The sequence below is a fragment of the Lathyrus oleraceus genome, chromosome 4 (assembly GCF_024323335.1).
Source record: "Lathyrus oleraceus cultivar Zhongwan6 chromosome 4, CAAS_Psat_ZW6_1.0, whole genome shotgun sequence".
NCBI classification, from domain to species: domain Eukaryota; kingdom Viridiplantae; phylum Streptophyta; class Magnoliopsida; order Fabales; family Fabaceae; genus Lathyrus; species Lathyrus oleraceus.
In genome coordinates, this window is record NC_066582.1 from 122109198 (window position 1) to 122122458 (window position 13261).

General features: G+C 34.4%; 1 protein-coding gene across 1 annotated transcript; it reads right to left on the reverse strand.

Moving 5' to 3' along the window:
* Positions 1-1198: 1198 nt before the first annotated feature.
* Positions 1199-7776, reverse strand: LOC127073961 (zinc finger BED domain-containing protein RICESLEEPER 2-like). Its single transcript, XM_051015211.1, has 11 exons — positions 7055-7776; positions 5989-6121; positions 5692-5735; positions 3276-5360; positions 3109-3193; positions 2914-3027; positions 2648-2772; positions 2462-2555; positions 2240-2334; positions 1995-2127; positions 1199-1853 (listed from the first exon to the last, which is right to left on the reverse strand). Exons 3-5 carry the CDS (start codon positions 5714-5716, stop codon positions 3120-3122), a joined length of 2184 nt encoding a protein of 727 aa, XP_050871168.1. The 5' UTR covers positions 5717-5735; positions 5989-6121; positions 7055-7776; the 3' UTR covers positions 1199-1853; positions 1995-2127; positions 2240-2334; positions 2462-2555; positions 2648-2772; positions 2914-3027; positions 3109-3119.
* Positions 7777-13261: the final 5485 nt, after the last annotated feature.

The following is a 13261-nucleotide window of genomic DNA, read 5'->3' on the forward strand; positions in this document are numbered from 1 at the left end:
GTTGTCGTTTGTGAGTTTGTAACCTCACCACCTTTGCTTTGTCATCCCCTGCATAAGCTTTCTCTAAGATCTCCCAAGCTTGCTTCGACGGATCGCAATCACCAACCTTTTCAAAATTTCCGCCATCAACATATTGATGAATCAAGAACATCGCTTTGTAATCATTCTTCTTCTCTTTTTTATGCGTTGCTTGCTGCGCTTCAGTAGCATTCTGAACAAGAGGAGTAAAACCATTTTTGATCACCTCAAGAACATTTTGGTAGCCAAACAACACCTTCATTTTCTTGCGCCACTTGTCGTAGCTCTTCGCATCAAGAATGAGTAAATTTGCAGGGATTATTTCACTGTAAACTGAATTTATGTTGCACACGAGGTGTTTATGGATCTGAACTAGACTCTTGATGTCAAATGTTAGAACAAGCAACTAAAGAGTTGGTGAAACAATGGTGGAGTAATTTTGATGTGTGTGTGTGTGAGAGAGAGAGAGAGAGAGAAAGAGAGAGAGAGAGATGGAGAGAGAGAGAGGAGAGAGAGGAGAGAGAGAGAGAGAGAGAATTGAGGGTGAGAATGAATACTTGCATACACCAGAGTGAGAGTGCACCATAAACACCTATATACATGTTACAAAATGATTGGAATGCAATTTGACCAAACACAATAGCAAAAAAATAAAAAACATAGACTTATTTACACCAAGACGTGTAACCAGTTACATCTCACTCTAAAACTAAAACATATTAATTTAATTTCAGGTGTAATCCATTACACCAATTCTGATAACCGATTACTCTTTCGAAAACTTCAATTTTCTACTACTAAAAAAACATATCAGTATCAATTATAACCGATTACACACTTGTAATTAGGGCTGGACAACGGGCCGGGTTGGGCGGTTTCGGGCCCAAAAGCCTCACCCATCCCAACCCGCGGTTAAGCCATATAAGCCCATTTTCGCCCATTTTTGTAATCGGTTTGGACGGGCTGGGTTAGGACGGGTTGCGGGTTATGCAATCGGTTTATTCGGTTTTATTGGGTTGATATTATTTTGAGCCCAATAATACATTTTGATAATATTTTGAGCTACAAATTACTACAATTTAGATTCAAAATAAATTCAAAGTATCAAAAACTTCAATCCAAAATAACAACTGTTATGCTACTTCCACACAGACCTTAAAAAGAAATTAGTAAATTACAACCACTGTATCATATACAAAAACTCAAAATACATGAGAAACAAGAGAACTTTTGAAAGTATATCAAACAGTTGACTGTCCATATTACATCTGCACATGGTTGGTTCATTCAGATGTCTCATTGTAAACTTTTGAAACCGGTAATAACCCTTCAACTGAATCAGAGTTTGAAACCTGAGTTTCAGTTTCTGAAGGCAGCAGCTGAGTCTGGTCTTCTCCATTAGAAAGCAACATATTTCCACTCACAAGTAAGACAATTCTTGTTGAGTTTAAGATAATAGTCATGCGTTCAACTAGTTATGCTTTTGTAACGGATTTGTAACGACTTACAGCTTCCATAAGTTGCTTCACTTCAGTCTCGGACAGTCTTGATCCAATTCAAGCCAAACCTGTCTTCAATTCTTCATAGGTGATGGTGCCACTACCATCAGTGTCCATGTTTGCAAACATTTCCTTGAGACCTTTAATCTCTTCTTCTGATAGATTTTCAACCATAACCTAGAGAAATTTCCACTAAATTGGTAATGGAGAAATACCCCAAAAAGATAAGCCAGAACATGTATTATTCATTAGAGGCTGTAAAGCTTTGACGATGATGCTCATATTTGGTCGAGACTCGGCTTCATATTGAACACAGAGTGCAGCAACAGCAGCCATCTTTTACAAAAAATACAACAAGTGAAACATATTAATGAAAACTACATAATATGAAGTTAATTACATTAAATAGCAACAATGTAAAGATTTTTACGGTGACATTATGGCATTAACAGAAAGAGAGAGAAAATGATAGCATACCCATGTCACAAGGCTTTACTGTCCTCGGGGCAGTGTATGATCAACAGGTTTACGCCCGGTTAAGAGTTCCAACAGTATGACTCCAAAACTGTAAACATCACTCTTTGAAGAGAGGTTTCCGGTCATTGCATATCTGTCATACAAAAAAATCAAGTCATTGTTAGTCCTTAAAAACCAACTTGGAGTCAAATTTATACTCATTGAGAAAAACAAACAAATTAGTTAGGCATTCAGAAATAACTTACTCTGGAGCATGATAACCAAAGGTTCCAAGAACACAGGTAGAATGAAGACGCGTTGCTGCATCAGGGGCTTGATTCGACAGATCGAAATCAGCAATCTTTGCAACGTCATCCAGAATGACAGCAGTATGAGTAAACAAATGTGCAGCAACCAAAAGAGAATTAAGCACCCTTCAACAGCATTAAGAACAAAAAAAAAGATTTGGCGTGAATGACTAAGCGAACCTGTAATGTGAATGGTTTTATTAAGTTATGTTTCCTTAGCTTTCTGAACTGCAATTTCTTCCCTTAGCTTAGCCATTCTTTCTCTTTTTCTCACCTGCGTTTTTTTCAATATTATGAATATTCTCTTCACAAGAAGAATAAGATCTTAATTAAGTACTTTCAAAAACCAAAACAACAATTTTTTACCTGATCTGTTATTTCCATTCCCATATAGTTTACTCCAATTGTTTCTCCTGTTTTGCTAAACACAGGTTCTACATATATCAAAAATGTCTTAGCTCCAAATTGTTCCTGCATGGCCTCAAAATGTTCTATTGACACAATTAGCAATACTTCATATAACTAATGGACAACCAACCATGACATTACCAACTTCAATTCATAATTAATTAGTAGTAAATCCAACTAAAAAACCATATAGATAATTAATACAATAATATATTGATGCATACCAAAATTTGGCTAGCTTGAATATCTCCAAAATCCATAGGACAAAATATATATTATTTGACCATTGAGTAGTCACAAAATATAAGTCACATATGACTTCAAAAAACATAGTTGAACTGCAAAATTAAACAAGAAAAATATTAAGCTTTAAAAAGGAATAAAGTAATAAATAAATCAAATTAATAAAGTAAATATACCTCCATATTTTTCAAGCACAACCAGAAGGTTGTGGCTGAGACGGTAAAGATCCTCTTCTTGCTGTAGAAGAAATTTCTTCAAATTCTAAAATAATGAAATAAACATTTTTTTAGAAATATATAACAATTATGAAATAAAGATATAACATTTTTAAAAATAATTTTACCTGCTATAATATCTTCGGAAAGCTCAAAATCTTCCATGAGGTTCAAGTCTTTGAAATAGGTAAAAGACGGCTTTAACCAATTTTGGGTGCAAATTAATGCCTCTGTCATTTCAGGTTTTAGGGAGCTCCTATAAGTTTCTAAGACTCTCCCTCCCGTACTAAAGGCACTTTCTGATGCAACCGTAGACACTGGTGTGGCAAAAATATCTTTAGCTATTGTAGATAAAATAGGATATTGTGTTGAATTGTGTTTCCACCACACAAGAAGGTCAAATTTAGGATCCCTTTTGACACACTTACTAGAGTAAAAACCCTCAAGCTCATTTTGTTGATCAATCGAGTCTTGTTCTTCTAAATGTTGCTCAAAAGCATCGGCTCTAGCCATTAGTGAAGGACGGCCAGCTGTTGTTTCATCATTGGAAACATTGTTTTCACCATTACCAAGAGGTTGTCTATTATGATTTTGGTCATAAGATTGCTTATACCAATCATACAATTTTTGTAAGCTCTCTTTTATAGATTTGATCAACCCGGTAGCAAACACAGATCCGACTCCATACATATCCTTAAAAGTCCACTCAATATAACTCAACTTGTATCTTGGATCCAAAATGATTCCAAAATAAATCAACTTGTTCATCTTAGTAGCACACCCCCAATATCTATTATACTTTTCCATCATGTCCCCACCCACACTTGCAAAAACACCATTCAAGTTCATAGTAGCTTGCTTCAGCTCACAATAGATCGCAGACACTTGGTGAAAAGCACTATGCAAACTCACACTTTGAGAGGTGGAAAAAACATTAGTTGCTTCATAGAATAACTTTAAAAAAGAGATGAAAGCTCTAACAATGTCCCAATCATCACTACTAGGAGGACTACCTTTTCCAAAGAACTCCCTATAGCTCGACTCTTCATACTCAAGCTTATCAAAAGCAGCTTGAAACTTCTCTGCAACCTCAAGCATTAAATATGTCGCGTTCCAACGAGTTGAAACATCGAGACATACTAGTTTTTTACAAGTTATTCCAGCAAATTCAATGCACTCTTTAAACTTGGCTGCCCTATGAGGTGAGGACTTGACAAATCTAACAGCATCCCTAACACTAGTAATAGACAAATGCTTATCTTTCAAACCCTCATTTACCACCAAATTCAATATGTGAGCAGCGCACCTCATATGAAAACATTTTCCATCCCCCATCATCCCATTCATAGTTGATATTTTTCTATGCAAATATGCTACAGCTACATCATTTGAAGTTGCATTATCAACAGTTATGGTAGACACATTCCTAATTCCCCAATCCCTTAACACCTCTTCAATCTTCCTGCCTACCGTATCACCCTTGTGGTTTGGAATAACTGTGAAGCTTATAATTCTCTTTTGATAGTTCCATTCGTTATCCACAAAGTGTGCCATAAGGGTTAAGTAGTTTTGATTTTGGATAGAAGTCCAACAATCAGTAGTAAGTGCTACTCTATTGCAGTCAGACTTAAAGAAGGCTTTTAGTTTTTGTTTCTCATCCAAGTGTAGCTGAAAACAGTCTCTAGCTACTGTACGCCTAGATGGGAGAGTAAACTGGGGCTGCATTACTTTAGAATAGTACTTAAAACCTTCCCCCTCAACTGCACTAAATGGTTGTTCATCTAGAACCACAAAAATTGACAAAGCTTTTCTACAAGCTTGCTTGTCAAATTTGGAGCTAACATGACCCAAACTAGATCCTTCTGCAGAGGGGTATGTCAGAATAGTTTGGGTGGGATCAATGGTTCTAGGCTTCTTTGCACATTTTAGAATGTGATGGTTCATGTTGGTGGTGCCATGAGTCCTAGGGTCACATAGGTATTTTTTGTGGCAGTGTTTACAAGCTGCAGTTGGTGTATCAACTAAGTCATCTGGTAATCTAATAAAGTGCTCCCAACAAGCAGATGATTGCCTAGAACCACTTGCACTAACTTTCCTCTTCTTTGTAGGTTGGGTATTAACTAATTCTGCTCCAACAACTTCAGTTGTTGCTGTTGAACCAACTTCATTCATGACAGATTGAGTAGGTATAGTTTGATTAGGCTGACCCATCACTGAAAAATGACGGAGCCATAATCAACATAATTGAAGGAAAAGCAGGTTGCAAAATTTAAAATAGAAATCAAGTAAAAATTGGCTATTTGAAAAAAGTCATTAACAGATAAAATACCATGAAAATAGATGATAACTATTTGAGTTGAAAATGAAATGCACTGAATTTCTACAATGACTTAAGAATGTTTGGATAACTTACTTCAGCTTATTAACCAACATAATTTACTTTTAATTATAAGTTCAACAAGATAATTTGTAAAAACAATTTGAAAGGTCCTAAGAAAAGCACTTAAAGTATGAAAAAAAGCAATAAATGGTGCAAGCTCTTACTTGTTTTCTGCTTTAGACAAGTCATAATCAGAAACAACACCAACCTGCAGAGAATAAAGAACAATTCAGAGATACTTACTCAAGAGATACTTACGTAATGTTCCACCTAATAAAAGTTCAGTTACTATAACCATCACAGGTTCTTTGCAGGCCCCGATAAACTGACATCAAACAATGAGACATTTTTTTCCATTAATCACTACCAGCATGATTAGAGTAATTGTTATTAACATTAGTCTCTTGTCAATTCTAATTAAAGGAAAAAATCTACTTAGATTTCCAAGGGTGAAAAAATACCCTGACTAAATTTTTGTGTTGAACTTTCGATAGCATTGCAACCTCTCTACCAAACCGAGCCTCTCTCCTTGAAATCTCTTCTGGTGTTTCTCCCTTGTTGATAATTTTAACTGCAATATTTTGATTTTTATATCTGCAATCAGCAAATCCAACAAATAACTCAGCAAACAATCCTATCCGACAGATGCATAATGTGCATTTCTCCAAACAAATTAAGTCACCTAAGTGCTTGTGTGTAGCCATTTCTATAACTAAACATAAAATAAGTAAAACGGTTTTCATATAAGTTATAAGTTTCTTTTAAAAGCTATACTAAAGAGCTTATGCAAATAAGCCAAAAATAACTTATTATGAAAATAAGCTAAAATTTCAGCTTATGGACATGTTAGAAGCTATTTTCATAAACTCTCCAAAAAGTCTCACAAGTGCTTATGTAAAAAAAAAGAAGCTTAAATAAGTCAATCCACACATGCTCTAAGTACAAACCATGAATACTAAATTGGATATAAATTTAGAAAAAAAGGAAAGCATATAAATTTAGACTTGGAAATCAAATCAAAACAAACTTTGCACCAAAACTCATTCTTTTTCAAATAACAACAATCTACATGATAAAAAGAACTCAAAACCCAAAATTGACTAAAAAAAGAGAAAACTAAAACCACAAGTTTGACTTACTTTCCTTCATAAACTTTAGCATGAGCACCTTCTCCAATCTTAGGACCAACAAACAATTGTTTAGGATCTATAATCCACTTAGCATCTAAACTAAACTCACCAACAGAATGAACTTCATTACCAGATCCCATTTTTCAATTTCTCTCTCAGACAATATATCAAACACCTAGCACTCAACAACACTCAACAAAAAAAGAAAAAACCAACCATACCCTTTTCAAAAAAACCTTCAACAAATTGAATAATAGTTACGTTTAAAACTCCAAAAATCAATCAACCACATGAAATTCATAGGTACGTTACGGTGCGTTTCCGAGCATCATCCGAAAAACCTCATACTCCACCGTATATAAAAACCTAGGCTGGTGAACGGTGATTGAATACATACCGGAACGGAATTAGCGGTGAGTGTGTTGGCGGAAAAGAGCGGCGAGCCACGAAGCGTTGGAAGATGAGCTGAGGTGTGGAAGCAGCGGAAACCGAAAGCGGCGCGTGGATTGAAAATTGGACGGTGAGTGGTGAGAGTTGAAGGTGGTGGGTGGTGAATGATGGTGGTGGAACGATGTTGAGAATTGAAGCTAGAATATTTTCATGGAGGTGCGGCTGTGAGTGAGAGAACAAAAAATGCTTACTGGTATTGGGTGTGAGTGAGAGAACAGAATGAACTTTGGCTGCTGGAAAACCCTAGGAGGGTATCTCAATTGGGCGGGTTAGGGTATCCGACGGTTCAGAATTTTGAACCCGACCCGCCCATATAAACCCAATTGAAACTGCTATATTTTAATCACTGACCCGGTAGACCGTTTGAACCCGTCCATTTCGGTTTTCTTTTTCGGTTACCGGCGGATTTGGCCGGATGAACGGTTCTTGTCCACCCCTACTTGTAATAACTGGTTACAACACTTGAGTTACTTCACCAACTTCAACATTTATGTCATTCATTGTATATCTAGCCATCTTACCTCTTACTTTCCTTCGACTTTTACTTTTATCAAACATCTAAAAATTCATTTTCCTTTCCAGTCACTCTCATTCATCAAACTATCAATCCTTCCACTTTCTTTCCTTTAGCTTTCTATTCCAACCCAAACAAAGCATAAGAGTCTATAACTAGTTCTATACATAATTTGACTTGGAAAGAAACAAGAGGACAAATAAAAGTGAAAGAAGGCATGACAGGAGAGATAAACCCCGGTGATGATAAGTTGTATTCATGAGACTAACGTTTACCTCCTGAATGCATGCCAAATTAACTTGATTAGCAGAAAATCAGACTAGAGTCAAGCTTTTTCAGAGTCTCGAATATTTTTGGAATACACAACGGAAATTGACACATCACATGTGCACGTATACTTGTCTGTAAATACTATTAAAACAATATAGACTTCTTTGTCTCTCGTGCTCATATATAAGTAATTTAATTAATGGGAAGATTGACACAAGATATAAGTACTTTATTTATAAGCACCACCACCTGTAGTAGATAATATACGCGAAAGATACAAGTCCCTGCAGAGGACCCATCGTAGTTTTTTCATAGGTCCACGAGGTCATAAAGAATTTCGTGAGAGGTTTATATATATAGAGAGAGGACCCCTCCCTTCGGTCCTCAGAATCACATGGCTCGTCCTTTTCTTGTAACCTTACCTTGCCCTGCAAATATTTTACCTACTCCTTGCTTCTTTTCTACGTCTTACTGCTGCAGAGTGAACGAGATTGATGTGTTTGATGGATTCTCAAAATTATATTTACTATTGCATTCATCAGAAAAACAACAAGTTCAGAATGCCATACTCACTTTTTCCTGACCCACGACACTATATTTTTAAGGTATAAAATAATATTAATCTAATTAATAAACTAATTAATACAGGGAGATTTTGTTTATTAAATATTACAAGAAAGAATACGTGCAGGGGAAGGTTTTAGCTGACATAGAGGTTGAGGTAAAACTTTGAAGAAAGTAAGTAGTAAATGGGAAAAACTAAATTACAAGGAATATTCTTTGGAGGGAGCAAAAAGTATTTCCTCCTAACTTTGAAAGAAATTCACTCTAATTATTTTTTCATAATTTTCATAAATGTCCTTCCTATTAACATGCTTTTGTATATACTCATAGCTAGAATTGTTTTTAAATATATTAGTAGTGTATTTTATATCTATAGCTAACCTTACACCGATAGAATTATCTACACTAAGCTTGTTATATATATATATATATATATATATATAGATATATATATATATATATATATATATATATATATATATATATATAGATATATATATTATATATATATATATATATATATATATATATATATATATATCGATAGAATTATCTACACTAAGCTTGTTTTATATATATATATATATATATATATATATATATATATATATATATATATATATATATATATATATATATATATATATATATATACTTATTCATTAATAAAATTTAATAGTATTTGACATTTAAATATCTTTTAAAATTAAAAATATTACTCCCTCCGTTTTTTTAGTATAAGTCGTTTTTGACTTTTCACACGTATTACAAAATGTAATAATTATGGTATGAAAAAGAAAAATTATAAATGCTTTTACAAAATTGTCCTTTATTAATTATATTGGAAATATAAATTGATATAATTGAAAGGAGAGAGGATAATAATTACTTAAGGGTATAATAGAAAAAATAACATTAATGATTTTTATTGATATTATAAAACGACTTATATTGTGATATGAAATATTTTTCCAAAACGACTTATAATAAAAAACAGAGGTAGTATACTTTAATTTAATATCCTTATCTTAATCGATCAAGTGTGTCTACCGAACAATCAACCTTGACTGGAGTGGTTGATCTGACTAGAGTTTTCAATATGGAGTGTTTAGTTTTAAATGTAGGCTTTGAGAAGCCTTATAACTTTGTTAGTTAGTCGTTCTTGGACTATATTTATATGAGGTTGATAATCTCTTGAAAATAAAGGCTTGCATATGGGCTTAAAGTTAACTTCTCTAAGAGTTATATTATATAGTGAATGTGTGTGTGTGTGTGGGGGGGGGAGTATTAGGACATTGTTGAGGGCTTTTTACATTGTAAATATGGTTGTTTCCTTTTTAAGTACTCTGGGCTCCCGTTGGTGTGAACCATAAGAAGGAAGGGACTTGAGATCCCTTGGTAAATGTTGTGTCTAATAGGCTATATTCTTGGAGGAATAGGTTTGCGAGTCAGGGAGGGTGATTGTGTTGAATCTTGTCTTGTAAATGTGGTTGTTTCCTTTTTGTTGATGATGTTAGTTAAAGTTTGGAAGAAGAAAGACGGGTTGTAAAGGAGGTTCCTTTTGTTGACTTAAAAAGAGGGTCTAAGGTAGCCATGATGTAGTGGGAAGATGTGTGTAAACCTTAGAAGAAAACGTGTCCCATGGGTTAAGAATTCTGGGTTAGTGAAGTTGTCTCTATTAAGTAGGTGGAGGTGGAAGATTCTTGGGTACACTTAGTCCTTGTGGAACAATATATTCTCTTCATACTATATAGCTTATGTGTGTGTTACCTCGATGGGTTGTCGTATGAATGGTTTAAAGAAGGCTTCCTATTGGTGGAAATGGGTCTCTCTTTAGGGTTCCACTTCTGATCAACATGTAGACTGTTTAGTTCTTCTTGTTTTAAGGCGGTAGGTGATGGGATGTAAACTAGGTTTTTCCACGATGTTTGAGTTTGGAAGATTCTTTTATGTGTTTCTTTTGAGAGGTTATTCCTCATCTCAAAGCAAAAGCCTCACTTGCTTCATTTAATGGAAAATTGGGTAGGTGATGTTTAAGGTTAGGAATTTTGTGGAAGTGTCCTCTCCCTGTTTGGGAGGAAGAGAATGTGGAACCATGTTTTGCACGTTAGTAATAAAAGAAGCTTTCTTAAAAATGAACATGCTTTTGATGATGACAACTAGTCTTTGAAAATAACAACTAGTCTTTGAAAATAACAATTAAAGTCAAGCATAAAATGACTAAAGATGCAAGCAGACTCAATAGGGTTTGATGAGTTTGATCCTCTGATGATGGAACCTAAATGGAACATAATTCAAGCCTCATGAGCAAGTAAAGCTCAAGCAATTGTATATAAGATTGAAGTATCTAAAAAGTTTTGAAGTGTGTCAAAGCTCGCCCTAATATGTCTGAGTGACAATATATTGTAAAAGAATGAGGTCTTTCTAATAAATTTATACGGCTAATCACACACACACACACACATGATGACTTCTCGGCAAGTGTACCAATAGTGTCGAAGTAATAATTAAGATCGAATCCATATTGATTGCTTTTAACAAGACAAATTTCGTGCAATGTGTAGAAAATAGTAAAAGGGGGGTTTTCTAGTTTGAAATACGAAAAGTAATTAAGTGTTTAAAGAAAATTACAAAAGCGGCCAGGATATGGTTATAACCCTCTATTTATATATTGTTGATGTTTGATGCCTCACATGAATGGTCTCATCACTATAATCCCACAGTGAATTAACCAAACCGCTATAACTGATCCCTCGCGAAATAACTCAATAATCGCTACTCGGAGCTTCCTATCCCTAGTCCATCAACTTAAGCAGGATTAGGCGATGAGCAACACATTAAATACCTATTCCCCTACCCGAGGTATTCTATTCCTATTCAACCAGCATAAGTAGAATAATTGCGCTAGGTCTAACACATAGACTAATGGTCAGTATTTCCTATATTCCCAAAATCCACTTAAAAGAGTATCTCACATAAAAAGAATTAAGAATAATAAGAAATTGAATATGAATATAGATAAAAGGATTCATACAAACTCAAATCAACATATTACCCAACAATATTGAAAAAGATTCATCATACACAACCTAACCTATAGGAGTTTAGCTTCTTATAATTCATGTTATAATACCAAATGAATAAATAAGAATAACATATGATTTTTCTTGAAGAGTTGGCCTCCAAAGGCTTCAAATGCTCTCCAAATCACCCTTGATGTTGTAAAAATTGTACTTGCAATGCCAATTTTTGTAACCCTTGCAAAAGTGCATACTTTCCCCTTAAAAAGAGCTCAGAATGGATCAGGCGCGTCAGAAAAATCCCATAAGAAAAAGCCATCACATGCGTGATGACTTATATCGCGTGTGCGATGCAGTCTTTATGTCAATATCTTGCACGCGATGCTACGCATGGTTATTCCAGTGAATGCATGCTTTTGCTCCCGTTTTTACCTGAATTTTCACAAAGTCCAATTTCTTCACACTTAGATATTTTTTCCTCATTATATGGTCTTTATTCTTCATTTTAACTCATCTTTCACTTGTTTTGATCTGATTCTTCGACTAAACTCATGCAATGACGGACTGTCATCACAACCCCAAACTTGAATTGTTGCTTGTCCTCAAGTAACTCGCCTTTAACTGCACATTTCAACAGAAAAAAAGTCGCACAATAACAATTGAACATCACCATATAATTTTTTTTCGTTACCTGACCATCATTCTAGCTTCCAACTTCCATTCGGAAAATTCAGAAAACATCCTCAAACATTGTCGAGTACTCAATCTATCTCTTAGTCACTTTGACTCACTCAATGGATAGGGTTATCTCTCAATCAACATGCACAATAAATTATGCTTATCTTAATCATGTTCTAATATTATCATCATAGAAATGACAACACACACGTTTGAGGTCTTTTTAGGTTGTATCTTGACTTATGTTTGGATATGATATTTTTAGGAAAGTAGGTTTAAACCTTTGGAGTTAGGTGCCTAGTTCTCCTTCTATCATCATACCTCTTTGTTACTTCTTGACAATACTAGAGATTTTGTCCTTATTATGCACTTTTATATTCTTTTATTCTTTTTTTGAAGAAGAAGGGTCTTTTTTCACTTCTTATTTTCTCAAAATATTTGGATTTTGACCAATTTTTTCTAGTACCACAACCCCAAACTTAAACTTTGCTCACTTCCAAGAGCAACCCCAAACTTAATCTTTTTCATATGCTTTATGAAATATATTTATACCTAACTCCAAAGAGAGGGTGGAAAGAAAAGATCTTTCAAGTCATATGGCTAAGAATTTTAGGCTACGTCACCGAAAGAAAGGCTAAGCTTTGGTTAACAATGGATATACCTATTACTACATGGTGGTTTTAAAAAGACTCAAAGTTATAAAAAAAGAACTACCTTAGTATGTGTTAGTCAAACCGGATGAACTTAATCAAAAATAGATCAAACCAGATAAAGTAATAATGCATGGATACACTCAAAAAGAAAGAACAGTTAACACTGGAATTTATTTGGCGTAAACCTTTCTAGATGAGGTATTTGAAGGTTGAGTACAAGTCCTTTGATTCTCTCATCATTTGCCTTCAAGTTGAAATTTGCTATTTTGATTATCAAGTTCTTTTTGATTCATTTGTTCAAAGCTATACTGTTAAAAACTTGCAAGTCTGAAAAAAAAAACACCGCTACAAACTTGTTCATTAAAAATAACATATATAGTCATGGAAGGGGCATGCTCGAGTAGTTAATTCCTATCTTGGAAGATCTCGAATAACATATGTAAATGCTATAAAAA